The sequence below is a fragment of the Mya arenaria genome, chromosome 12 (genome assembly GCF_026914265.1).
Source record: "Mya arenaria isolate MELC-2E11 chromosome 12, ASM2691426v1".
Taxonomy (NCBI): Eukaryota; Metazoa; Mollusca; class Bivalvia; order Myida; family Myidae; genus Mya; species Mya arenaria.
The window spans coordinates 64,689,573-64,716,243 of record NC_069133.1 but is presented as its reverse complement, the minus strand read 5'-3'; the positions used below and the strand labels follow the sequence as shown (position 1 = coordinate 64,716,243).

Here is a 26,671-nt window from a genome sequence, read left to right as displayed (position 1 = left end):
TTTTAAACTTCAATGAGAAGTGAACATCAGTAAATTCAGCAGTGATATGGAAAAATATTAATGTATGATCCCCAAATCAAATATGGCTGCGCCCATGTACACTTTTTCATCTAATTCACTTTTACTCAGATTTTACCAGACTCAATTTCAATAGAATGTCTACAGTGTTTCTGCAGATTGGACAATGTGGTAACCAAGTTGGTCACTCATTCTGGAAGAAAGTTATCAAGGATGAAGATGTAAAGAAAAGGTAAATGCCATTTAGATCGGTATTCGGATAAAATCAAATTTCGGATTAGTTGTTTACATTAGTTACCCCAGGTATTGGGTACCTATGTAAATTTGATAAGGAATGCTTAATGTTTGACACACTCATGTTTAAGTTACATATAAGTTTGCCTTATGTTTACCCTTTATGCGTTTTTTTTCTGTTTTGTTTTCAGCAAGTGTTTCCTAGACAATGAAGGACATTTACGATCTGTGGCAGTTGACAGTGAGTCAAAAGTTTTAAAGAAAATAACCAGAGGACTACCATATAGGTAAAGGTTTTGTTGTATAACAGCCATCGCAATTGGACATGATCTTGCTTAAGCTAGTGGCAAAGTGTATATTAGGATACGTATGGTCTTAATAATATTCCAGAATGAAATATACATTAGGTATAAAAAATCATAAACATTTTTTTTAAGCCAGGGGTTGATTATGGCTTGTGAGTTAACCATATCTCATTTCATTCACTGATATTTTGTTTAACACAAACTACTCTGAAATATTTGTATAATCAGTTCAGCTATTTTTTACATTTTTCTTTATAATTCATGTTTCCATAAAGTATGAACAAAATTTGAAAAACTGATACCTTCAACTAGACCTTCAGTTCAAATCTAAAACTAAAAGAAAAAAAATCATGGACAAAACTACTCTCAGTCATACATGTACTCAATCTTATGTGAATTTCTTTTACAACTGAACTTATGATATTTATTTCATTTCAGAGATGACTGTGTGATATCTGGAAAACGAGGAAGAGGAACTAATTGGGCTTTAGGTGAGAACCTCATTGCTTAATCACATGGCAGGATCAGGCCATAATGCAGTCAATGGGTGCATACAGACCTTTGTAAACTCTTGACCAATAAGCATGTAAATTCAACTTGGAAACTACAATATGAGTATTGTTGAAATGTTAATATTTTATTCAGGGTACCATGGTGTAAGGAAGTCTGGGGATGACCATCTGTTGGATGATACGCTGAATGCTATAAGGAAACAGGTTGAAAAGTATGTAACTACAGTACCAGGTCTAGTGTGACATTGTCTTATGATGTGACTTTGATTCAAAGCATTTGCAAGAATTACAGTCCAACCCTGTTGGCTTGAAATAGCTTGGCTTGAATTCTTCTTTGGCTCGAAATGAATTTAAGGACGGATTTATTTACGCTTTGCCCTTTTTTTTCAAGGCATGAGGTATTTTCGCCGGTCCCTAGGAGTTCAAGCCAATGGGGTTCGACTGTATATCCAATTGAACATGTAAACATGTACATAACTTTTTTGATAGAACACTTTGTTACAAGAATATTATAGTTGTTGTGTTCCTGTTGAGTTTTAATTATTTTTTTCTGATAATAATAGCATTGATGATGGCCAATTTGAGTCTGACTGGATTAGTTGCAGGTAACGTATACTAATTTATTTGAGCTTGATAGTGAAGACAGCTCTAACCTGATATGAATCACTCTCAAGTCTGAAGAGGTGTCCATTTTGGAGATCAAGACTAGAGTTCAAGAGACAGTCCTCTTGTGGGGTTCAAATTCACGACCTCTTGTTTGAGAGGCAAACACCTGTACCACTTGACCGCTCACACTTCTTGGTGGATATTTACAGCAAGTCTATGAGAGTAGTCTCCCTTATCTCATGGATCTCTTGTCATGTGTGCATCAAAACCTTTGTGTTTTGCAGATGTGATTGCTTTACTGGGATAATAACACTACACAGCCTGACAGGAGGGACTGGGTCAGGATTTGGTTCCCGTTTGACAGAAAGTCTGAGAGAGGAATACCCATTATCACACCTTATGTCGTGTGTCATTGCCCCTCATGCTAGTGGGGAAAGTCCGCTACAGCATTACAATGCATTGCTCACCTTGTCAACTCTGCAAAGGTATATATATGCTCTGTGCACTTTTTAGCTCGACTATTCGAAGAATAGGTGGGCTATACTACTCGCCCCAGCGTCAGCGTCCGGTTAAAGTTTTAGTTCACACAGATGTTTAGAGACATCACATAATGAGGTTAGATAACTCCATATTATCTTTTATACAAATTATGGCCCCTGATTGACTATGGAACTTAGGTTAATGTTTTAGGGCATGTTGGGATATTGTTTAATAACTTCTATACCCTTCATTCAATTGACTTAATACTTCACACAATTGTTCAGGACCATCACCCAATGAGGTTACATAACTCCATATCCTTAATACAAGTTATGGTCCCTGATTGACTTAGGTTAACGTTTTCTGCAAGTAAAAGTTATGGGCAAGTTGGGATTTTAATAAAAAAAACTTCTCTACCGTTCATTAAATGCACTTAATAAAATTCAAAATTATTTACGACCATCTTACAACAAGAAACATAACTCCGATTTAAGCCTAAATCCAAATTATGGCCCTTGATTTTTTTTTTTAATTTCCTTTGAAAGGCATATTTGTATATTCTTAACCACATTTTCATAATGGGAAATCAAGTTATTTGAATGGCTTGCGTCATTGTTTGGGCGGGCTGGTGGGAGGGCAGCATCAAAGTCACCTTATGTATCGAATAATTTTAGTTAGGTTTGACATAAAGAGACCAAACGTGGTATAATTACATCGTTATTGTATTCTAAGTCAAAGCGGCGTAGTCGAGCGCGCTGTCTTACGACGGCTCTTGTTAAAATGAATGATACCTTTTCGTGTGAACTAAATGTGGTAGTCACATAAATTATGATCTTGAGTGGTTTTAATCTGAATATAAGTTATAGTTAAAGTCTGTAATATACTGGTTTGGTACCACTTTTTCACCTGTACCAATTATCTGCTTTCCCTATAAACAACTGTTAAGTAATTCCATGATGATTATTTGTTGTACAATTGATAGTTTCTTTTCAAATGAAGCTTCAAAATAGGAAACTAATGTTTTTCTCTGAAAATGAGTAATTAATGTACAAAATTGAAATTGCACCATGTTGTGTATCGGTTCTTGCAGCTGGGGATTATCAATTTTTATCACTTAACAAAATGGAAATTATTTCACACCAAAAGACTCGTTTAAACACAGCAACTTATTCAGAGTTTATAGAAAATAGAAAAAAAGAAAATATGTTACTGTAGATTGGAAACTCTTTATTTACCAAGTATATTATTACAATTATTATGATCATCATGCATACAATTTACATTAAATGTTGGAGACGTATTGGTTTTGTACAATAACATTACAATAAAAATACATTGCAAACAGTATCATACATATTTGGAAATCAGAGGCCTAGCTTACTCTCTGTAAAATTTTGTTTGAACATATCAATGATTTCTTAGTTATTCATGAAAAACTTGCAATTCCAGACAAAAACCTAAACAGTATGACATGTTATGTGAGATGTGTTAAATAATAATGTAAAACCCATTTTATCATAACAGCGGATTGATAGGCAATGTGTAGCATAGATATATGCCATACATGCCACATTTCTGAGAAGGTTCCCCGGATATTTTGGTCATTGCAGATTTTTACGCAGCAATTTTAGGCGTTATATCAACTTTTATAATATCAGACTAAATACAGAAATCTGAATGAGTTCCGTATTTACTTTTATTTATTGCTCTTATATACAAACAAGATAAGAATAAATAACACATCAATTCATGGCATAAATATATGATACATCAGTATTATATAAAGAAAACAAGACTTTGTGAATTTAAAGCACTAGAATGTTGATAAACTTTATTTAGCACATTCACTTCAGTCAATTCTTATGCAATGAACAGGACAATTAAATCTATTCACCATTAATTTTATCATTCATGAAATAATTCCAGCATCACACTCTTACTACAACAATGTTTCGACTTGGTCACTATGGTATTTTATGATGTAAGAAGCTACTGATAGTGTGTTCATTGAATTTTACACTCATATTAGATGCTTTCCACTGTCAACTTTGATGTAGTTTTTAAAAAAAAAAATTTGAATTCCATGGGATTTTTCCCTTTGCCAGGGAATATGACAAGTATGATATGCAAACAGTGCTTAGGTTCTATATGGGAAATATCTAAATCCAACTTTACACCAGCTGAACATATATTTTTTCTTTAGGAATTCGGATTGTGTGGTTCTTACCCACAATGATGATGTGTTATACCGAATACAGAAGCGTACGAAGACAGAGGCTGTGTCCTTTGCCCACATTAACGACGCTATCGCCAGCCATTTGTCAGGATTATTTCTGCCAACTGATTCACTCAGAAGTAAAAGGTTTGTACCTGAATTAATGTGTAAAACGTTTAGTTTGTTCCTACTACATTAGTACACATGGAAAATCCAGTACTTAAATTATACCACAACTAATTAGTTCAAGTGAAAAGAAAACGTTCAGTTTATATGTAAATAGTATGTAAATCCTTTTCTGTGATTAAATCATAGTTGAATTATATAATAAAAAATTGAGTTCCAAAAAATTTTGAAGGACGGCTACTTTCGCTAATAAGTTGCAACTTCTTACAGAATAATTTGTAAGTTGTTATATTTTGAGTCGCCAGAGCCTTATGTATTCTATTATCATATTTGAATTGAGCTTTAAGGTTATAACATGAACAGTTTGCTCAATGTGAACACATACCTGTAAACACCTGTTGAGTTATCATCTTCTTTCATTTCAGCCAGTGGTGTCTTGGAATGGAGCCGTGGGAAATGTTACGTTCTGTGTCTCCAGATCCCAGATGCAAGTTTGTGCAGATTGCTCAATACATGAACAGGTAGATATGATGACATCTCAGAGTTGACTATTTTCATTTTCAGCTAGAAGAATAAGGAGGCTATACTACTGCCCCAGCATCACTGTCTACATGTACCGTAGTTAATGACTTAAGGGCAAGTTGGCATTTTCACTTACCGTTTATTCAATACACGTCACACAATTGTTCAAGACCATTTCACAATGAGGTTTACATAACTCCATATTATCCTAAATACAAACTATGGCCCCTGATTGACTTAGGAACTTAGGTTAAAGTTTTAGGGTGCATTTTTCATGTTAAAAGGTTTTAGGGCAAATTTGGAATTTTACTAATAACTTCTATACCCTTCATTCAATGTACTTAATACTAAATACAATTATTGACGACCACCTGACAATTGGGTTTCATAACACTATTTCATCCTAAAATGACCTAAATACAAATAATGGCCCCTGATTGATATAGGAACTTCAGTTAAAGTTTTAGGGCTAGTTGGGATTTTCATGAATTTCTTCTATTCCCTTTATTTAATTGACTTAATACTCTACACTGTTGCTTACGGCCATCACACAATAAGGTTACATAACTCCATATTATCCTAAACACAATAATGGCCCTTGATTGACTTTTTTTTGCTCTTTTTTACTTTTTTATTGCTTTTGACAGGCACATTTTTATAATTTTAACCAGATGAAACCTGATTATTAGAATGACACACATCCATGTTCTGGCAGGGTTGTGGCATCAAACTCACCTATGATATCGAATAATTTTAGTTAGGTTTGACCGAAGGCTGATGTTCTTCTGTCAATCATTAAAAACCTGGCTTCACATTGGGTCTTTTTTTTGTTTATTTTTTTTTTACTTTTTGTTTGATTGCTTTTAACAGGCACATATGTATTCATTTCTATGACAAAGTGGTCTATTGTCGAGTGCACTGTCCTACGGCAGCTCTTGTTAGCTTGACTTTTATAGGACTACGGAAAGCTATTCTACTCAGCCTGGAGTTGTAGTTGGTGATTATGTAACCATGATTAAATTTTTGTGTGCAAGTTACAATCAATTACATATCTCAGGAACTGATTGATGCTGTGTACACGGCTTTCCAGTCATCACACCTACTGAAAAATTTTAAAATGAATATAATGCAAATTATTACCCTTGACTTTGTCTTAAAAATCCTGGTTAATGTTTTGCATCCAGGTACATGAACTATGAAGTCATATCTCAGTTATCATATGATGCATTTGATTATTTACAGAAAGCTTTGTCACAACAATGTCTTTGTCCTGGAAGTTTACTCAAAGTGCATTATTGTTCACAGGAGCTTAGCTAAAGCTGAATTTGATGTCACATTTACCTTCCTTAATTTTACCACTTTTTGGCGATAGCTTATTTACTATTTTGTTGCAACATGAAATGTTATGCCTGTTCATGTGGTTGCTTCGAAACATAATTTAGGTATATATAAGGTATATGCAATGTAGGGATAACAATGTTTATGAAAAGGTTGTTTTTTTTCAGCAAATTAAGCTGGAGTGAGTTGGTTCATAAGTTGTCATCCACACTGAAGAAATATGACAGCCATGGAAAGTCTGTATCCTTCAATTGTTCTTTATTGATAGTTTATTGCAATGCTTATTAAAACATAAGACAGGATATTCCTAATGGACATTTCTACCTGAATAAAACTGCCGATCTGTTTTTGAAGCAAGTTTCTGGGTATTGTTTCCACACAATAACCTTGGGTTTGAGTAATTGTTGAAACTTACTGTATGCTGCAAAGACATAGCTTGGAATTAAGTTTTTGTCTCATTGTCCATGTATTTGTTACTTAAAGTAGGAAAACAAACATGTGAACCATAATTTTATTGAACAGTTATTTATAGCTAGCTAATCAGAAGATGTACATTAGGATGTCTTTGAGTTCAGTAATATCAAGATTGCTAAAATAATACCTTGAGATGGCTTAAGGGGCTTGTCAGGCCAAAATTGGTGTTTGCAATATATTATAGTGATACAAGTTCGCACGAAACAAGTTTATATGGTGACATACTGTGGAGTTGTATTTGAGGTCAATGCGGTCAAATGCATTGGTAATAAAAGACAATATAATATTTTTTATTCTAATTCAATAATATTTGCCAAGAAAAAACATGTGGTGATGACGCTATTGGAGGCTCATGTGAAATCTTGCCCTAAGGTATGGGATTACGGCGTCTGGGGATTGGGGGATCAAGTTCAAGAATATTGTTACTATTGAGCTTAAGCCCATGGATCTCAAACTGGGTATGAAGGTAAGTTAAGAGCAGCAGATCCACCTTTATGATTTTGAGGTCAGTGGGTCAATGATAAAGGTCGCGTGACCTTGAGCTGAAAATCCGTTTCTGATCATTAGAAGGTAAACTTGGTGGGCAAGTTGGTAATGGCCAGCAGATCAACCTTACTGATTTAAAGGTCAGTGGGTCATTCGGCAAAATGGCAGAGTGGTTGTGACCTTGAGCTGAAAATCTGCTTTTTTACAAATAGCAGAAGAACGCTAAAGTCCAGAGACTTAAAGTTGGCAGACAGGTTGGTCAGTGGATCAGGTGCAAGTCGTGGTAACCCTAAGCTTAAAATCGGTTTCAGATCAATAACTGAAGAATGCATAGGACCAAAGACAAGTTGATATGCACTCCATTTTACAGTGACCTTTCATTTTCAAGTACATACTTGGCTCTTTAAAAATGTTACTGATCAATTCATCTGAACTTCATGAGAGCAATGTAGCTTAGGTCATCATGGTAATATGTTACATAATCAAGGCTATCTGTCCATACAGGCTCAAATACTAATGGCAATCTGACATACGAGGCAAGGCGGGAACGTTTATCACGTCCCTGTGACATCTCTTGTGTAATAACCGTTGCCTGTCCGGACCATATCTTGGAAATTACTAAACGGATTTAAATAAACAGATTGTGATGAGAGGATGTTCAGTGTTCAAGAACCATTATCCTAACAAACGTATTTCTTTGGTTATCTTCCCTCTACCTTATATTTCTCGATAGTGGGTGCTTTGTATTTCAAATTCTGCCTTTTCATGAAGATGAGCATTTATGAGACCATCAGTCGCTTCAACCAACCCTCTTGTTATATGCATTGAATGTATTTATGATGACATGTAATGTAATGCAGTGGCAGTGATCACTTAGCAGTTCTTTTATGAAACAAACAAATATGAAATAGCATTTGCAGCATACCATTTAGAAGTCCTCTCATTGGTCCTTTTCTACTCAATGTTTGCTGATGATAACCTAAGGCTAATCCTGACTTGTCCGCATATAGGCATACTTTAACAGCACTATACTCTAAAACAAAATAATAACAGATTTTCCTTACCAATATTTGAGTAGATAATAAAAATTATTAAATATTAAACAATTATTTGCTATGGGACCTTTTATAATTAACACGTTAAAAATGGCAACAAATAATCAAACATTCGTTCATTGTTTCTTACATACGAAATTCGTATTTGAATTTTGTGCAATAGGTCGTGCATATAATTATATAAATGTATAATAAAGGTGACATACTTGGGGTGTAATCAAGGCTGTCTTTGTAGTACATTTTATGTCTTAGTTGTTTTATTTACAAAACCTTGCCTTAACTTTAGTTCAGTACAGCAGTACGGGGGCAGTGTGTGTCGCACGGGGCGACAGTACGGGGGGCTTCCTACTACACGCCTCTAACCTGGAGCCAAAACTGCGTCAGGGCCTCAACTGTGTAGACTGGAACCCATTTCCTATTGACCTCTGGAATGGTGTGTTTTCTGTTTTATAATATTATGTTAAAAAAAGGCAAACAATATAATTTTTGTCCACATGTAGATGATTTCAGAAAACACAACAATTTAATCACTTGCTTTACTTCAGTATTTTGTCATTGTTTTCATGAACTAATTTAACCTCGAAGTATGTGAACTTAGGTAAACTCAAATATTTTTAATTCATACATGTTAATGACATTTACGTCCAGGTTCTTGGCCGTCAAAACACTACGGTTGCAGTTTATATATGTTATGTTAAGTGTTTGTTTTCTTGTGTTATATATATCTTGTTATGTGTTGAGTTGGCCTTGATTATTGTGCTGTTAAACATGATCTTTGTTAAAGTTAGGGGCTTAGACTTGTCTCTCATTTCATAAAGTCTTATGCTAACTGATATTCAATTAATATATTGTAGCAAGAACAAATGGTTGTGGACCAAAGGGTTCTGCCAGTCTGACAGTAGCAATGAACAGTTCCTCGATTGTTGAGTACCTCGAGAGAGTGATGGATCGGTCACGTGTTATGTACGATGCAGGAGCTTACCTACACTGGTATTGGAGGCATGGTTCAGAACAGGTATTATATCATTAGGAGATTTAGATTCAGTTGGTTTGTAGATATTATTTGATAGATTATTGTCACTTATTTTTCCATTTTGTTTTGAGACACTTTGGTACAATGTCATACACAGATACTAGTCAGTAATTGTGCTTTTTTGTTACTTCTATATTAAGGTGTGTATAACATGTCTTTTCTCATAAAAGGGTCATATTAGTACTGTTTTGCTGGAAGAATTATATTAATATAGAATGTTTTAGGGCTTTCAACATATATCAGAAATTAAATGTGTACATGAGATATTAGTCTCAGATTTTAGATACTTTTCTGCCGTTGAAAAACTTTTTATCTTTATCACACGTGCCTTTCTGTCTGAATTAAAGCTTCAACTGCTTCTGTGGGAATTCATAATTCATTTTATATGTTTTAGGAGGATTTCACCAGCGGATTTGATACCGTACAGACAGTAATAGACAATTATAAGGACGCGGTGAAGTAAAGGCGATACCATTTCAATGTGCAAAGGACTGTTTGAAGCCATGCTCACTTCAGTACAGGAGAAGATAACCCTTTGACCATTTGATCATATGAAGGACTCTTTGGGCTAGTCCTTTGTTGGTTGAGATTCTTTCAGAATATGCTCACTTTAGCACAGAAATGGTCAGTCCATAAGAGCTAGATGAGTTATCCATGTGAGGGACCCAGATCAGGATACTAACTCAAGTAATACTATGCCCATGCAGGTTGCTATATGCTTACAGACTGATGTCAGTTCAAAGTTTCAATTAAAATGTTGAAGATAACATGACTGTTGTTGTTACTGAAATGTTTGTTTGTTACATTTTATCCAATACATCTTAACCATTTTATCCAATACATATTAACAAAAGTTAAATAAAAATAATTGAGTCATTTTTATTGAGCAGAGAATGTAGGTTGTACTAGATTATTACCTATTTAAATGTGGTAAATGTGTCAACTGTTAAGATAGTTCTCTGTATGCTCGGCTGTTTGGGAAGCAAAATGTAGAGTTACACAATCTCCTTATGAAACCTGTGTAGATGAGCCATCAGTTAGAACATCTCAATATAGGAAGAAATCTTTCCTCTTTGAGGCCAGTCAGGTATGGCTCATCTTGAAGATGTTTACTTGTATGTAGCACAAGCTCTATAACCCTATGTCTCATTCTTACCAAATTACTTCCCTTGATATAAAGAAAATTAGTGTATCATAGTACTAAATTTAAATGATTATTGTAATACAGGGTTGATTCGTACACATTTCAAGTTCCATTACCCACTGTACCCTATTTTACAAATAAAGTGGTTTTCATTTCACTTAAACAATTTTGGATTGACGTTAATAAAACTAGGGCACTGTGATAGTTCGTGATGTTCAAGCATCACAATTCTGTGACCCTTGATTACCCCGTTTCCTTCATTGATATGATCCACAATTATGTTATTCAAATTCTTATGCTTAAAAGATTTAACATTATTAAAGTTAGAGGAGTGGAATTAGCAAGATTTGCGCAATTAAAAGATTGGCTCCCTTGACGAAGTATATATCCTTAGGCCCCAAAGTTACCTACCTTGGTATATATAGTGTCTGTTATTGTCATTAGGAAATAATGTAGGACAGCTGTTGGTTCCGATTGTATTTCGGGTTAAGATCCCGTCTTTATACATAGTTATAGTTATTTTTTGTATTTTAACAATTTGTATAAAGTACAATTTTGAATTAATATATCTCAGTGGAAATGGTAACGACCTAAGAGCAACAATATTTTGGACGGCCCTTATTTGCATAATTCTTGTGGTTGATTTTCGGCATGCCCCCTGTCAAATATGCTTTCATTCGGGGATCTATCATATCATTTGTTGTTTTTGTGTGAAAAAGTACCAAAATAAGCTTGTAATTTTCCTTTTAAAAGTGTTCCGTGAGCTGTGAGATAAGTCCTGTGTAAGATTTCTTAATAAGGTAAGGTGTGTCACTTTAGAATTACCTTTTCAGGGTTACATACCTTGTAGTTTATATATATACTTATTAAACTGCTTAATATTTTATTCAAATCATATCTTCTATTTTTTTCTTAATTGCTATTTTTTACACGTTCATCCATTTACATATCAATGTATTTCATAGAAATTAAGAACAATGTTTTTAATAAATTATCAAAAAACATTATTATGGGCTGTAAATCGAAATAGCAAAATGAGACGTATGATTTAACGCGGTTTAAAAAAGTAATATTAAAAAACACTTTATTTTAATATGTTGATAAGATTGCAACGTTAATGTGAATTTAAAAGCAAGCCGATCAGTCGTTCTAGTGCAGCAACGTTAAAACGTCGTGTTTTAAAGCTAACATTCGGTCACGTAAATTGACGTTAACAAACTGTTTCTTTTTGTATCACGTTGCATCGCATAGCATACATTGCAAGCGGGGAGCCAAAATCACAAACGTCTGCGTCAAACACATTTACTGAACTCAGGGCAGGTTTCATTAAATTATCTTCACACTAGCGATAGACTTTCGAGAAGACAGCAATGTTCATATATCCAAGTCATGTGACGGAAGTACATATAAGAAAATCAGTTGTTGTTATAAAACTGGTTGTATTACAAATTCATTAATGTACATTAATTCATATTCTTATGTAATGGCAGGCACTTATCGTTTACAGTTTTGGCTCACTCAAAAGGTTTTGTTTTATTTTAATTGCATGCGAATTGTAAAAAAAGGAATAAAGTCACACTAGATGCGTCTAAGCCTTTGAACGCTGCCATCAATTACAGTTCACTAAACTTTGATCGCAACAACTTAGCGCTACTTATTAGAACTACAAATGGTCTCAAATCTGGTTTATAGGTCCGTGATGGAAAATAACTGTTACTTTTGTACGACTTTTACAAACATTTTGTGAGATGTCTACATGCATGTATTGTAATTATGACATTGAAAGATTGAGAAAATGCGTTTCGGACTCGCAATCATTGTAAACTATGATAAGAAAGCCAGGACCATGTCACCATGTGTTTATTAGATCTATCATCAGTATCATTATAATGAGCGATGACAGCAATAGGCAAACTGCCAATTATATGGATAAACCCCTAAATATTTGTAAATACAAATATACGTTCAGTGCTCAATGCTTAAAATCGGACTGTACCAGCATTTAATATATATTAATTTGATATATCTGTGGTAGGCATGATTTCACTAATATCTCTATTAAACTCAGGTGATGCAAACAAATGCAATTTTGTTTTATAAAATGCTTTGCTGTTGTTTTTGGTACATTTTGACACTCGCCGACCCGACTGAGTTTTTGCAACAAAAGATTAATCGGCTGTAACCGAAATTTGATTTTTTTTTTCAAATCAATAATCGAGAAGGAAAGTATTTTCACACCTGGACAAAGTTACTTTATGCATATAACAAGATAATATTGATGTATAGTTTTTTTCATTTAAGCAGTTTATTTAGAGGAAAATCGGAAACAAAACATTTCTTTGTTTGTTGTAAGTTATATTATATTATATTATAATTTCAGCTTCTAATGTAAAACGAATTTTAATATTAATACTATTTATAACGTTTCGGAGTCTGAGGTTCAAGGTCGGGCCCAAAACGTTTGTGAATACGTGTCTAGGCTACATCAATTGCGTTTAAAAGCAGTTGAATGTTCCTGGTATTTGATATAGCGCACTTATATTACCAAATGCAAATCCGCACTGGGTGAGACATACCATATCATGCTATAAACTAAATGGTACATCATTCAAATTAAGCTTTAACAAGAACACGTGTACAACACGGCCGCCTGCTTTATATAATATGTTTTTATTTAAAATGGACGGCGAAACTGTATATGAGTGAAGGTCAAGGTTATACCGTTTTTCTAAATGTTGTTTTATATATACATAAAAGAAACATAAAAATAAATGCATTTATAACAACAATTACTGCATTTACACAGTTGCCAATTAACCTTTCAATTAAGGACCGTGAGTATTTGTTGTCATTTCTTCGTTGGTTGTATCCGCATTAAGTTCAACAGTGGTTTTGTAAACCTGCAGTGCTGTTTGGATAAACAATATGGTAAGTACTGTTATGTAAACTTTGTATTTTTCGTAAGTTCTTAACCTTTGGCGTACATTCCTGGAGCATTTTGTTTCATTATATGATTTAAGAACTACAGTAGGTCTTTATAAATTGATTAAAAGTTACCTTTTGCAAAAAAATATCATGTGCAACTGTACATATGTTGAATTCCTGGCACCCATTCTCGAAACTAAAACAAATAAGTTAAGCTCACTATTTTTGTTTTTCAATACTTTGCGAAATATTTACGTCTTTAAAAATATACTTCAGATAGGAATTATTTTTATGATAATTATAATAAACCGTTTTTCGTTTAACAAAATTCAATTTAAGCATATATTTTAACATAAAGGCAGAAACATCTGAAAAAGACGAGAAGACCAAAGAAGAACTTGAACCCGACATTACCATCGAGTATGACGTCCAGTCAACCATTATATACGGCATTGGGGACTCCCCGCCAATATACCTGACAATGTTCTTTGCAACGCAGGTAATTGCATCAATACATATTTCAATTCAATATTATTTTCAGGTTTGGTGTTTTCAAATATATGTGGATCACAGGCATCAGTTACGTTGACAGGACCCACCCTATGGCCACCCCTCTAAAAATACTATTAATAGTAAATATTGGGGGAAAATCAAGACCAAAAATGATTGGAACATGATCATTTATCATAAAAACATAAATATCAACCAAATTTCTACTATTTGTTTCCCCAATACTTACTACTATTAATAGTAAATATTGGAAAAAAATTAGTGGAATTTTTGGGTGATATTTTTGTTTTTATGATAAATGATCATGTTCCAATCTTTTTTGGTCTTGAAATTTGTTTTTACTATTTTTTTTAGAGGCGGGTGGCCATAGGGTGGGTCCTGTCAACGTAACTGCTGCTTGTGATGTGGATCAATGACAGTCGAGAATTTACTCTATTTACTACAGCTCCATATCATGTAGAGCAGACTTGACGGTGAATACAGACATATATTTTTATTGAGAGAATTTTGTCGATCTACATGATTTGGTAAAGTCGTCTATATTTCAAAGATCTTTATGCGCATGCGCAAAGTAAGTATGATTGACAGTTACGGATGCCGCTGTCTAGAGGCAGTTGAACCTAACGTCATGAACCTAAATCAGAAATAGATGAGTAATCAGCTATCACATCGTATTCACATCAATTCAGTGCACAATTAAAATATTTCTGTAGCATATACAAATCTCATTTGCTTTTATTTCTTTAACATGCCCTTTAGAATGTGCAACCAAACAAGCAAATTCAGTATCAAAATATGCAATCTTTTGCTGATCATTATGCATAAAAAGCCTTAACGAGGTCATCCCAGTAAAGTTCTGTATTATGCAAACATACCTACGTTATTCTTATAACCTTAATATCAACCATTTGTTCATTTTTTAACGAGAAGTGTTAAAAGCGTTTCGATGCTTTTCCATTTTTGTACAACATCTATCCATTTTATTTGCCTCTATAAAATATTCACAAAGCCGCGCCAATTTACCAATCTGACATTTATTGAAACCTTAAGCATAAGCGGTTTATTTTACGCATCAAAATACCGGGTGACAACACTAAGGGCGGAGCTAGTGGGTCAACTTAATGTGAACACAACATAAGTTCATTTAGGCGATCCGTAGAAATGTGCGAGCTTTCTCGGCTTAATGTGTCCTCACTTGCCCGCTCCATTTTCTGTTGATCATCCAAATGAACTCTAACCGATACGTGGAGGAAGAATTCATATTTTACACAAAGGCATGTTATTATTTAACATTATGATTTTAAGCGTGGTTAAACAATGCTATATGACAAAAGCACTTTCTTCGCACATTGAAACGACAAGTTTTGCTCGAAGCCAATGAAACGTAGATGGGATGAGGCTTGATATTAAAGTTAGCTATTCACGTTACGGCCTTGCAATGATGTCATATTAAACGACCAGATCGATGCACTATTCTTTAGTTGCCTGTAATTTATGATTCGTGTGTGTGTCTTAAAGCGACAGTCCGCAAAAGTAACCGTATTTCAAAAGTTTTTAATAAGTTCCACATTGTTTCAGACCGACTGAACCGCAATTATATTTAAAAAAATCGCTTTAATAACTTAGATTTAACAAATTGAAAATTGCCGAAAGTTGCTATTTTTAGACGGCAAAAGAGAAAGTAGGTCTACGGTTTTTTCGACTACTCTTGGGGGCGATACTATTTCCCGGTCCCGGTCTCATCCGGTCCCGGTCTCCTCCGGTCTCTGTTTTATAGTAGCTATCGGGCGTGATCAAAAAGGTGTTAATGACCGCGGGGGGTAATAGGATTACAAAAGATTACAGTTGATTAAAACATTAGATATTTGATGATAATTATGTCACTATTTATTTCAAATTTTATATCAATAAAACATAAAATAAATTTAGGCCAAGATAAAAACATGAAATATGCACATGTACTGAAATTAATGTCATGAATAACAAACACATTGAGTGTGTGTTTTTTTCATATTAAATTCAGTTATAAGTATACTATTGATAATAGTAATACAAAAAATAGCAATGCTTGACTACATGTAAATCAGATATGAGTCGGATATGCAAACATGGACTTTTTCAATTGTAATCATTTATGCTTAAACAATTTTATGTCGGGGGGGGGGGGTAAACATAAAAGGAAGAACAATAACATAACATAACATAATTTAAAAGGTGCAATTCTAAGTTACTTCATACTCTAGCCGTCCTCAATCTTTTATGCAAAAAACATGAGCATTTGTACTGCATCGCATCTTTCTCTACACCTTTAACACGAATTGCATAAATAGTGTATACCTATAACAAATTGCATAAATTAAGACATAATGTTTATATATTTTATACCATTTTGTTACATATAAAAACAAATAAGATTGTCAAAATCGTGTTATAAACATCAGCAACACAATCAAGTTATGAACCGAGAATTATGAGACCGGATGAGACCGGATTTTACGAGGAGAGACCGGGAAATAGTATCGCCCTGCGCATGCGCAAGAACTTTGGAATCCCACTGTTTTTTCTATTTATATAACCGTTAACTCTCGGGGGCCGATAGTTAAGAAGAGATATTGAAAATGACACGAAAAACTCATTTCTAGGTCGATTTGAACCAAATTTTTTTTGGATTCGTCAGTCAGGAATGCTTATCAACACATAGATGAATTTATTTTTTTTTCATGGCTAATTTGCCCGATTTGCGGACTGTCGCTTTAATCCGATAGCTTGTTTCAACGACACCGTGTTTTTGGGCTGTTCTAGCCAAAGAACAGTTTGAATACTTCAATATTTTTCGGCATCAGAGCTGTTTAAGCTCAGTTATGACCTGGATGTTAAGACAAATGACTTAGGTTGTAGACCAATTAAATATTGTTTTTAATGAATAATGTAGGAAAAATACAGGAATGAACCGTTTTGATTAGCGAGCTTCGAGAGACACTAATGAGATCAAGGGCAGTAATTTCAGGTGCGTCCAGGATTCCTGGTTCTTTGTTTGGGATGAAAAAAACACAACATAACTGTTTTTGTTGACAAAATTACTGATTGTTTAAAACTTGAAAAAAAAAAAAAACTTGGCACATACCTCCTCAACGGCATTACGATTATTTTTGTAAACACTTTATCGACCTCAGCAATACTTAAACCACATTTGATATCTAAATAAGACAATATGCACATGTTAAGTTCATACTGCTTTCTCAGTATCGGATCCGGGGGGGGGGGGTGCATCATTGTCAGACAAACACGTAAAATAACACGCAAGCCAGCCGTTGTTCAACAGCCGGGTGCAATTATTCTTCGGCTGTTCCTAGGGCTTAGTAAAATTGCGGTGTCTCATTCCGATAATGACGAAATAATTGTGCCCATATTTCACATTAAATATCTGTTCTTTGAATTTGGAAATTGTCGCCAAGGAAGCGTTCGCCCTTGTTTTCTACATTTGGCGTTGAAACCATTGTTAAAGTTGGCCTTGAAACAACTATTCTTTGAGATCGTATATCAAACCCTTAGTTCACTGGCCAGATGCATACTTCTTCCCTTGTGTATGCGGAGGCTTTTCCGTTGGCTCTACTTTGGGTTTAAAGCGACAGTCCGCAAATCGGGCAAATTAGCCATGAAAAAAAAAAAATCATCTATGTGTTGATAAGCATTCCTGACTGACGAATCCAAAATTTTTTTGGTTCAAATCGACCTAGAAATGAGTTTTTCGTGTCATTTTCAATGTCTCTTCTTAACTATCGGCCCCCGAGAGTTAACGGTTATATAAATAGAAAAAACAGTGGGATTCCAAAGTTCTTGCGCATGCGCAGGGCGATACTTATGTTCTTGCGTTCAGTTGTATGATGTACCGTGCACCTACTGCAATACAGGCTTGATGGCAAGACTGACTTTAACAAAAGAGTTCCGATTCATCATTAACCAACCACCCGTTGATGTTTTGGGCAACTCGCATGTAAAGGCCGAGACAGTTTGCCCGCAAAACTACAGATTTTTCATTCTCGAACTGTCGCCCCAGCGTTGTTCTGTCGTTCTGTTTTCCATTAAATAACTGTTTCCTTTTTCAAACAGCAAGCCCTTAGTTCTCTGGCCGGATGCATTATTCTTCCGTTACTGGTGGCAGAGGCCGCTTGTGCCTTGAACAGCGGAATTTTCATTCGGAAGCTCGCTTCAACGACCTTGTTCCTTTCCGGGTTTACAACTGTTCTACAGGTGAGCGACTTTTTGCAACTATCAAATTATTTTATTTTTTTCAAAGATATGATATGCAATCTTGATCATCGCGCTTAAGGTTGACACTATTTAACTAACTGGGTCAAATGCTTTACACTTCAAAACTGAAGCTTCTGAACACGCTTGTTTTAAAAATATGTTTTTTTTTCTTCAAATTTTCTTTAGTTTTACCAGTGAGGTATTTAAACTTTTAAACACTTTTCACACTACTTCTCAATTACTTGTACCATTGCAAAAAGAGTTTCGTTGAATGCATAATAGATAACTCTAGACCTATGCTCAATATGTTTCCTTTTCATAGATCGGTTATTCAGTGTAATGACATGTCCATTTTACAGTCCAGTGTCAACTCTGAGATTTACCCTATCTTAAGGTGCTTATTAAAAACAGCTCTTGGCTATTTATAATTAGCTTATTGACGTTCCCTACTCATTTATATCGCTATTAATGTGTGATGTACCGTTCATGTAGGTGACCATCGGAATCCGCTTGCCCTTATATCAGGGACCCTCGAGTTCATACGCTGTCCCTCTTATTGCCCTAAACAAAATGGACTCGGCAAGATGTGACTACCACCAGTTTTGTACGTTTTTTTGCTGTATTTTGTATTGGTGGGAAACATACGTCACTATCTAGAATAAATGAATAAATATTTAGTTACATATGTATTACTTCCGCCGAAACGCCAGCACGACAAATGATGGACGTTAAATATGACAAATTATGTATTTGTCGTTCTGGCGGGGGCGTTTACAAACAAAATCAAGCATTTGTCATTCTCGCGTGTTATCGTTCTACTCGAAGTAATTTAATTAGGCAAGGGTAGCGGGTTCATCAAGGGACAAATATATCCCAAAATGGGATTTTGATGCTGATCACAATGTGTTGTATGCTCCCCCTCTCATCCCATCCAAACAATGTGTCACAGTCATTGTTTACGGAGTTGCTCGAACACATGATCAAACCTCCTGTGCAAAGAAAGAGTTTTGTGCTGTGTCGATTTATGGCTTTATGTTTCTGCTATTTTTCTATGGAATATGGTTAAGAAGTCTTGTGTGTCGATCATTTGGAGTTTTTTTTCAAACTTTCAGTCATAATTTAATATCATGTTCGGGTGATCAAGAAGGGATGATCTTCTGCTAAATTCATTTTGATGGCCCTTTACAATTTCATCAATGACCAGTTAAATAAGTTGTGTGTTTGAACTCTTCATACTCATTTGAGTTAATCACAGATGATGTAGTATGTGAGTATGTGCAGAGTATCGTAAAGGACGGACCGGAGGGGGAGATCGCTTCACACAAACTTGTGACACATTAATGATGTTAAGCAAAGTGAAGACAATTAATCTGTTGAATGCTCATTACAATTCCGTTACACTGACTTCGCAACAACCCAGTTTCAAAGCGGGGGAGTTCAAATGCTTTAGAATGAGTAAATTTTATTTAGTTTGATTTTATAAATATAAGCAGTATTTGCAAACTTCATAAACTGATAGACAGGTTAATTTTAAGGAATGCCGTTAAATATTTTAAATAGTGAGTTTATACTTTTTTGTACAACACTACGGCTTATAAATGTAAAAGCTACATTATTTACTAATGATTAATAGATGTTTTGATGAAATGTCATGTCGAGTTATGAACAAGACATGCTTTGTATAAAACAGCGAATTTTAACAAAGCATCATATTAATGTATCTGAACTTGTGTCATGTGCGGGATGATTCATTATATAAAACGACACTTGCATTGGATAAATTGGTCATTAAACCATACAATTATGAGGGAACATTCAGCTAGAGTACAATAAAATTTAATTAAGGTTGCATGCATGAACAGTACGTACCATAAATTTTTCAATTGTTTGACATAGTGAATCCCGCTTGGTAAACATTGCTGTTTCAGTAAACCTAAGCAGTTTTGTATACATTATTGCATATAAGTATGTCAATTAATAAACCATCTGGAAAATATCAGCGATACTTTTTAAGCTGGTTTATTTTTCGAAGAAAATAGTTGAAAGCGATAGTCAACACTGTAACCTTGCGCACATGTAGAAAAAGGCCCATAACATTGGCTTTAATATTTTTTGGATTATAAAATCTATTCGACTGTAAAATAACCAAGGTCTAGCGTTGACAACAGTTTCTGGTACTTACTTTTATTGTATAATGCCCCTATGCTCATTCGAATATCAGTATACTAAGGGTTTTCTACTTTCGTTAAAAAACATTCATTAGATTTATGAAGTCAGTAAATGGATGTTCAGACAGTTGGTAGAGTTTCATATTATTGGATTATAGATGGTATCAACAGCAGCGCAGATATGAACATGACAACTGAGTCTGCATTGCAGGAACAACTGATTGAAGTCCGAGTCCGTGAGGTAAAGTGCCCTGACAAGATAAATACCACATTAATAACTGTTCTGTTAAATTAGGATAATAATTAGTAATATTTGTCAAAAACAACGATCATGTATCTACATGTATAAAAGAGAATTGTAATTTATTGGTAGAATTGTCCTTTCTCGCGATGTTTAAGGAACGAATTACTATAGAATTATGAATTATTTTTGTCTAATCAAAGTTTCTTTTGTTGTTGTTTTTTAAATAGATGATGGGGCCTCTTATTTTGGCGGGACTATTACACGCCCTGATTGGTGCGACAGGACTTGTGGGCGTGTTGTTGAGGTTTATTGGGCCAATCACTATCGTTCCCACCATCCTTCTGATCGGTATCTACATTGTCAAGCCCGTGATGAAATATACAGAGTCACATTGGGGCATTTCGGCATTGTACGTATGTGAGTGATACACGGGAATCTACAGGGACTTGTCTATGGGGTTGGTTAGAAGCCCCTAAATCAATGTCTAGCTTACACTGACCGAGACAAACAATATCACAACACAAGTCACAGTTACCTTAAGACGACGATCGATACAGGATTTCATGATAAATCTAAAAGGGATACCCTTTTCCAAGCCGTAATTCACATGCTTACCAAATATTCAATCAAATATAGGTCAACAATAATTGTCTTTAATATTATAAATAAATAAATCTCGGAATGAAACCGATGAACTTATCAATTTCATAATATCAGTTTATACCCATTAAATTCATGTTTTGTCAATGGATAATAGCAAAAAGAATGGCATTTGGTTAGCATTTCCAAAAAATACTAAGGATCTGGTAAATCAAAATAATGAATAACAAGTACAACTACAAGGATAAGGCCCGCAATAAAATCTTCCGACGTCTTGTTTAATAGCACTGGGGCTAGTTGCTCAACGTTCGAACAAACATGTGATGAAGGTCATAACTGTAAGATAACTTTTCTTAAATGCATATCCCATAAACATTACTATTTAAGAAGTTGTATCAGCCGTTTTGTTGTAAAGTATTGCATTTAAAGATCACAGTCTTGTGTCTTTTCATTTATAGGGTGTGGGTGGTGAGTCTGATATTGTCCCTGTATCTCGGTCATCGCCCAATGCCGATCCCAGTGTGGACACCAAAGAAGGGATTCCGGGTGGTTAGATATCCATTGCATCAAATGTTCTCAGTATGTGGCATGTTTATTAGTTTTTATAACATAAAAAAGTATGCAGTCTAGAACTGTTATACGCCATCAATGCTTACTTTAATACAACTCGTGGTTAATGTTTAACTGTTTTAAAAAAAGGTAATCCTAATTGAAAGTCATTAGTAAGGTGCGTTCTAGGCACCGAATGTAAACAAAGAAAACATATACTAAGGAAATTGAATACACTGTCATATTTTATGTTTTCAGATTCTGATCTCAATTCTGATTGGTTGGTCAGTATGCGGGATAATGACGTATGCTGGTGCATTTTCCTCCGATCCAAATAGTCTCTCTTACAAGGCGAGAACGGACGCCCGTGCTGACGTCATTAGGGACACTGGCTGGTTCTACATGCCCTATCCTGGTAACCTTAAGTTTTTGTTTTTTTTATTTTGAATTTTAGTTCATACCAGCCCTTTTGTTTAAAAGAACAATGTGCAGTGCACTTACTTTATTGACCTGCATCTTTCGAAATTCCGCTGCGGATGTTGTACACATTAAATAAAAGTATGTAAACAATTATATGTTTTTTATAGTGTTAAGAAAAGTAAATAGCGTGATGCACGCATATTTGTAAATGTTAGATGTTTTGTCAAATTTATTTTTAAATCAGCTCCTAATGTTGTCATTTTTTTTCATTTTAAGGTCAATTTGGATCACCACTTTACAGTCTGAGCGTGACAGTTGGTTTTCTCATTGCAACATTGACGTCAATTCTCGACTCAATAGGAGACTATTATGCCACTGCCGCCATGTGCCGCGTCCCTCCGCCACCGAAGCACGGCGTGAACCGTGGAATTGCGGTAGAGGGACTGTGTAGTGCTATATCCGGGGCGTTTGGAGCTGGTCACGCAACTACAACATACGGCGGCAATATTGGAGCTATAGGAATGACAAAGGTGATTCACCCAAACCATCTATGATATGTTTAAAAGCGCAATAATCAAGTGCAGAACAAACTGTCAGTTAACATTTTTATTGAAATGTAAATACAATACCTTTTAGACGGTATTTTTTAACTCGATTTGATGAAGGGCCATTAGACTCACTTTCACATTTGTTTTCTCTTTTTGACAGGTTGCGAGTCGGCAAGTATTTCTAATCATGGGCCTTATCTACATGGTGCTTGGAGTTCTTGCGAAGGTCTCAGCAGTGTTTATCAGCATCCCGTACCCTGTGCTAGGGGGCAGCACCATCACACTGATTGGCGTGTTTGTCGGTGTGAACCTTTCAAATCTGAGAGTTATCGACCTTGCATCTACACGAAATTTGTCCATCATGGGCACAGCGGTGTTTGTTGGGCTGCTTGTACCGACTTGGATGGAGAAAAATTCAAAAACTATTAAAACTGGTATGCGTGCTTAAGTGTTTATTTTGAGTTTATCACATTAAGGATCTTAAAGTATTCGAAACAAATCCGCTGGTAAATATAATAAACATACTGTATTTCCATTTGAGTGCAAGTTGAAATCACGCCTAATTACGACCACCGTTCAAAATTACCGACTGAGTTTTATAACATAATATATCGAGTTCAAGAACACATACATTTGTTTTTCCAGTTAATTTTCATATACTGGTAACCATTTCCATCGGTTTTACAGTAATGAACATCAAGGTCGTCATGACTCATGTAAAACATTGACTAATTCTATTGACGTTAAAAGTAAATACAACTTTCTATGTCAATTATTATTCAGATGCAAAAAAGCATTCATTCGAATTAAATAACTTGTGTTATCAATATTTGCCTGACGATTATTCACCCATTCTTAACAATGTATACATTATTGTAGGAAGTGACAGTTTCGATCAAATTATAACGATGCTTCTTGGAAACCCAAACTTTTTCGGAGGTTTTCTTGCCTGTCTCCTTGACAACACCGTTCCAGGTAGCTTTATTATTCTCATTGAATTATATTTAATTAAAAAAGGTTAGTCTAAGCTCGTGTATTTCTATGGTATTTTTTGTAAAGTTAAAGTCGTCGATGTTGAAGTCGTGGGCGCGCAATTTTGGCCATAAAAACGATCATAAAAAATATTCAAATGAAACTTAGGACATGCGAGGGTCCAATACAAAATAACGTAGACACTGCTTATAACACATTTAATAGTGGTAATAAAATAGTATATACAAAACTCACAGAAATCGTTCGCTGAATATGCCAAATTTTATTGCGTAAAAGTAATTGTGTTGGATGTTGAGCAGGGAGGTGAGGTAGAGCAAGGCGGCGCAACCCAATGACGCCAAATGACGTTGTTTTTATTTGAACAAATTGGCCATCATTAAGCTCAGCAATGAATATAGTTGTTTTCTTTTGAAAGGAAGAAAAGCACGTTGAGCGCATCATGACCCAAAATCTGCGCTTTATCCTTTTAACAGCGTCAAAAAATGCCTTTTCAAATGCAGTAGCCATGCTCATGTTAAGATTAGTAGTATGTTTACTGTTAAAATTAAATATTTGGAAATGATTTTTAACATCAACTTAAAGATCGACTGGTTACTGTACCCGTCCGTGATTAGTGCACTTTTGAACTGACAAAACGTATTTTTGTATTGGCTAAAAATTTATTTATATTGATTTTAATGGTGCATGTTTAGTTTCGTTGTTCAGATTGTATTTGTCCTTTTGAAAGGTCTTTTCATCTTGTACTGCTGGACAGTATCGATACCAAATAGGCAAACCTGGGTATTCGGCTTATTGTAATGCATTTCCATATTTCCAGGTACCGAAGAAGAACGTGGTATTCTGGCCTGGAAGCACCCTGAATTAACAGACTGTGCAACTAACTATCTTGAGGGAGATGAAGTGTACGACCTTCCCCTACCAGATCGACTTAAGAATTCAAGTCTCCTGAAATATATACCCCTTTGCTCACAATTTGGAAAAGGTCAAAAAGACATAGAAGAAAAAGGGGAAAATTATAATCTCGAAAAAATGGAGGTTGTACAAAATGGCAAAGAACACCGATTTTAGAATCTTAGCCATTCAGATTTTCCCAGAACACTTTAATGTCCATCACCAAGAGAATCCCCCGTACCCCAATATGCATATACATTCAAATGTTATCAAAGTAGTATCCCTGATGTTGATAAAACGTGACGATGTTTGCTTGTGATACTCTACATGTCATTTAAGACAAGAGCTCGTATCTCTGATTTTGGCTACTCAATTGAGCTGATGCTTTAGAGCATGATTTTGGCTACTCAATTGAGCTGATGCTTTTGAACATTAATTTGGCTACTGAATTGAGCTGATGCTTTTGAACATGATTTTGGCTACTGAATTGAGGTGATGCTTTAGAGCATGATTTTGGCTACTCAATTGAGCTGATGCTTTAGAACATGATTTTGGCTACTCAATTGAGCTGAAGCTTTAGAACATGATTTTGGCTACTCAAGTGAGCTGATGCTTTAGAACATGATTTTGGCTACTCAAGTGAGCTGATGCTTTAGAACATGATTTTGGCTACTCAAGTGAGCTGATGCTTTAGAACAAGATTTTGGCTGCTCAAATGAGGTGATGATTTAGAACAAGATTTTGGCTACTCAATTGAGCTGATGCTTTAGAACAAGATTTTGGCTACTAAATTGAGCTGATGCATTAGAACATTAATTTGGCTACTGAATTGAGCTAATGCTTTTGAACATGATTTTGGCTACTGAATTGAGGTGATGCTTTAGAACAAGATTTTGGCTACTCAATTGAGCTGATGATTTAGAACAAGATTTTGGCTACTCAAGTGAGCTAATGCTTTAGAACATGATTTTGGCTACTCAATTGAGCTGATGCTTTAGAACATGATTTTGGCTACTCAATTGAGCTGATGCTTTAGAACATGATTTTGGCTACTCAATTGAGCTGATGCTTTAGAACATGATTTTGGCTACTCAATTGAGCTGATGCTTTAGAACATGATTTTGGCTACTCAATTGAGCTGATGCTTTAGAACATGATTTTGGCTACTCAATTGAGCTGATGCTTTAGAACATGATTTTGGCTACTCAATTGAGCTTATGCGTTACAAATGCTATTGTTATATGTTCCCTATGTATGTATTTTAAACTTGAACGATTAATTGATCTCGACAAGAGTGGCCAACGGCTTGTGGTTCATCTCAGACTTAAGAAATGGTCATTTATTGGACTAAAATGTCCCATTTCAGAACCTAAGTCTAAACATAGGGCGGACATTGGCATGGGCAGCATTGCCCTCACGTCTTCATACCTCTGTGTTTCTGAAATTGTTTTAAAATATCTTGTACATGAAATAATAATATAGACCGCATGTCGTAGAGACTGTTCAAAGTGTTCTGTCAATTCATTTCAAATCTTTTGCACTATTGTAAAATTGTAATGAATACTTTTAAAGTAAATTTCGGTGCTTTTTTAAATGAATTAAATCATACGCCTTTGAATTCTAAAATAAATTTATTACCTAGTGGACTTAAAAAATCTTTACAAAGTATCCGTATGAAATATAAAGAACTTGTTTTATAATGCTTTTGTATTCTTTAAGACATGTAAACCCAGTAGCCTTTTTGACATAAAATGGTGTTGATAATAGTATACTTCTCGTATTCAACTCCTCCCTGATTTTGATAAGTTCGACGCATTTTGTTAATGCCATATGAACATGAGATATTTTCGAGCAATCCAAAGGTGAGGAATCACGTGACTTTAAAGTGGTTCTAACATGCGTCATGATAATGCAATCTTTGGCCAAATTTAAGCGATGCATCGTTTTACGAAACTCCGTCAAGTTGATTTTTTGGCCAAGGATTGCATCATTAGAATATAAGCAAACATAAAATATTTCACACG

The 26,671-nt window shown here is 34.9% G+C and overlaps 2 protein-coding genes across 2 annotated transcripts; both read left to right on the top strand.

The window, feature by feature from the left end:
- Window positions 1-84: 84 nt before the first annotated feature.
- On the top strand, window positions 85-10,158 carry LOC128212181 (tubulin delta chain-like). The gene is made up of 11 exons (XM_052917492.1): window positions 85-250; window positions 444-539; window positions 996-1,048; window positions 1,203-1,281; window positions 1,960-2,160; window positions 4,359-4,517; window positions 4,922-5,017; window positions 6,524-6,596; window positions 8,663-8,804; window positions 9,226-9,386; window positions 9,799-10,158. The coding sequence occupies exons 1-11, from the start codon at window positions 156-158 to the stop codon at window positions 9,865-9,867; spliced, it is 1,224 nt and encodes a 407-aa protein (XP_052773452.1). The 5' UTR covers window positions 85-155; the 3' UTR covers window positions 9,868-10,158.
- A 3,263-nt stretch (window positions 10,159-13,421) lies between these two features.
- On the top strand, window positions 13,422-25,378 carry LOC128212170 (solute carrier family 23 member 2-like). The gene is made up of 12 exons (XM_052917476.1): window positions 13,422-13,476; window positions 13,832-13,972; window positions 18,094-18,234; window positions 18,727-18,838; window positions 20,561-20,643; window positions 20,874-21,055; window positions 21,705-21,825; window positions 22,054-22,210; window positions 22,492-22,745; window positions 22,924-23,197; window positions 23,643-23,738; window positions 24,574-25,378. Exons 1-12 carry the CDS (start codon window positions 13,474-13,476, stop codon window positions 24,822-24,824), a joined length of 1,815 nt encoding a protein of 604 aa, XP_052773436.1. The 5' UTR covers window positions 13,422-13,473; the 3' UTR covers window positions 24,825-25,378.
- Window positions 25,379-26,671: the final 1,293 nt, after the last annotated feature.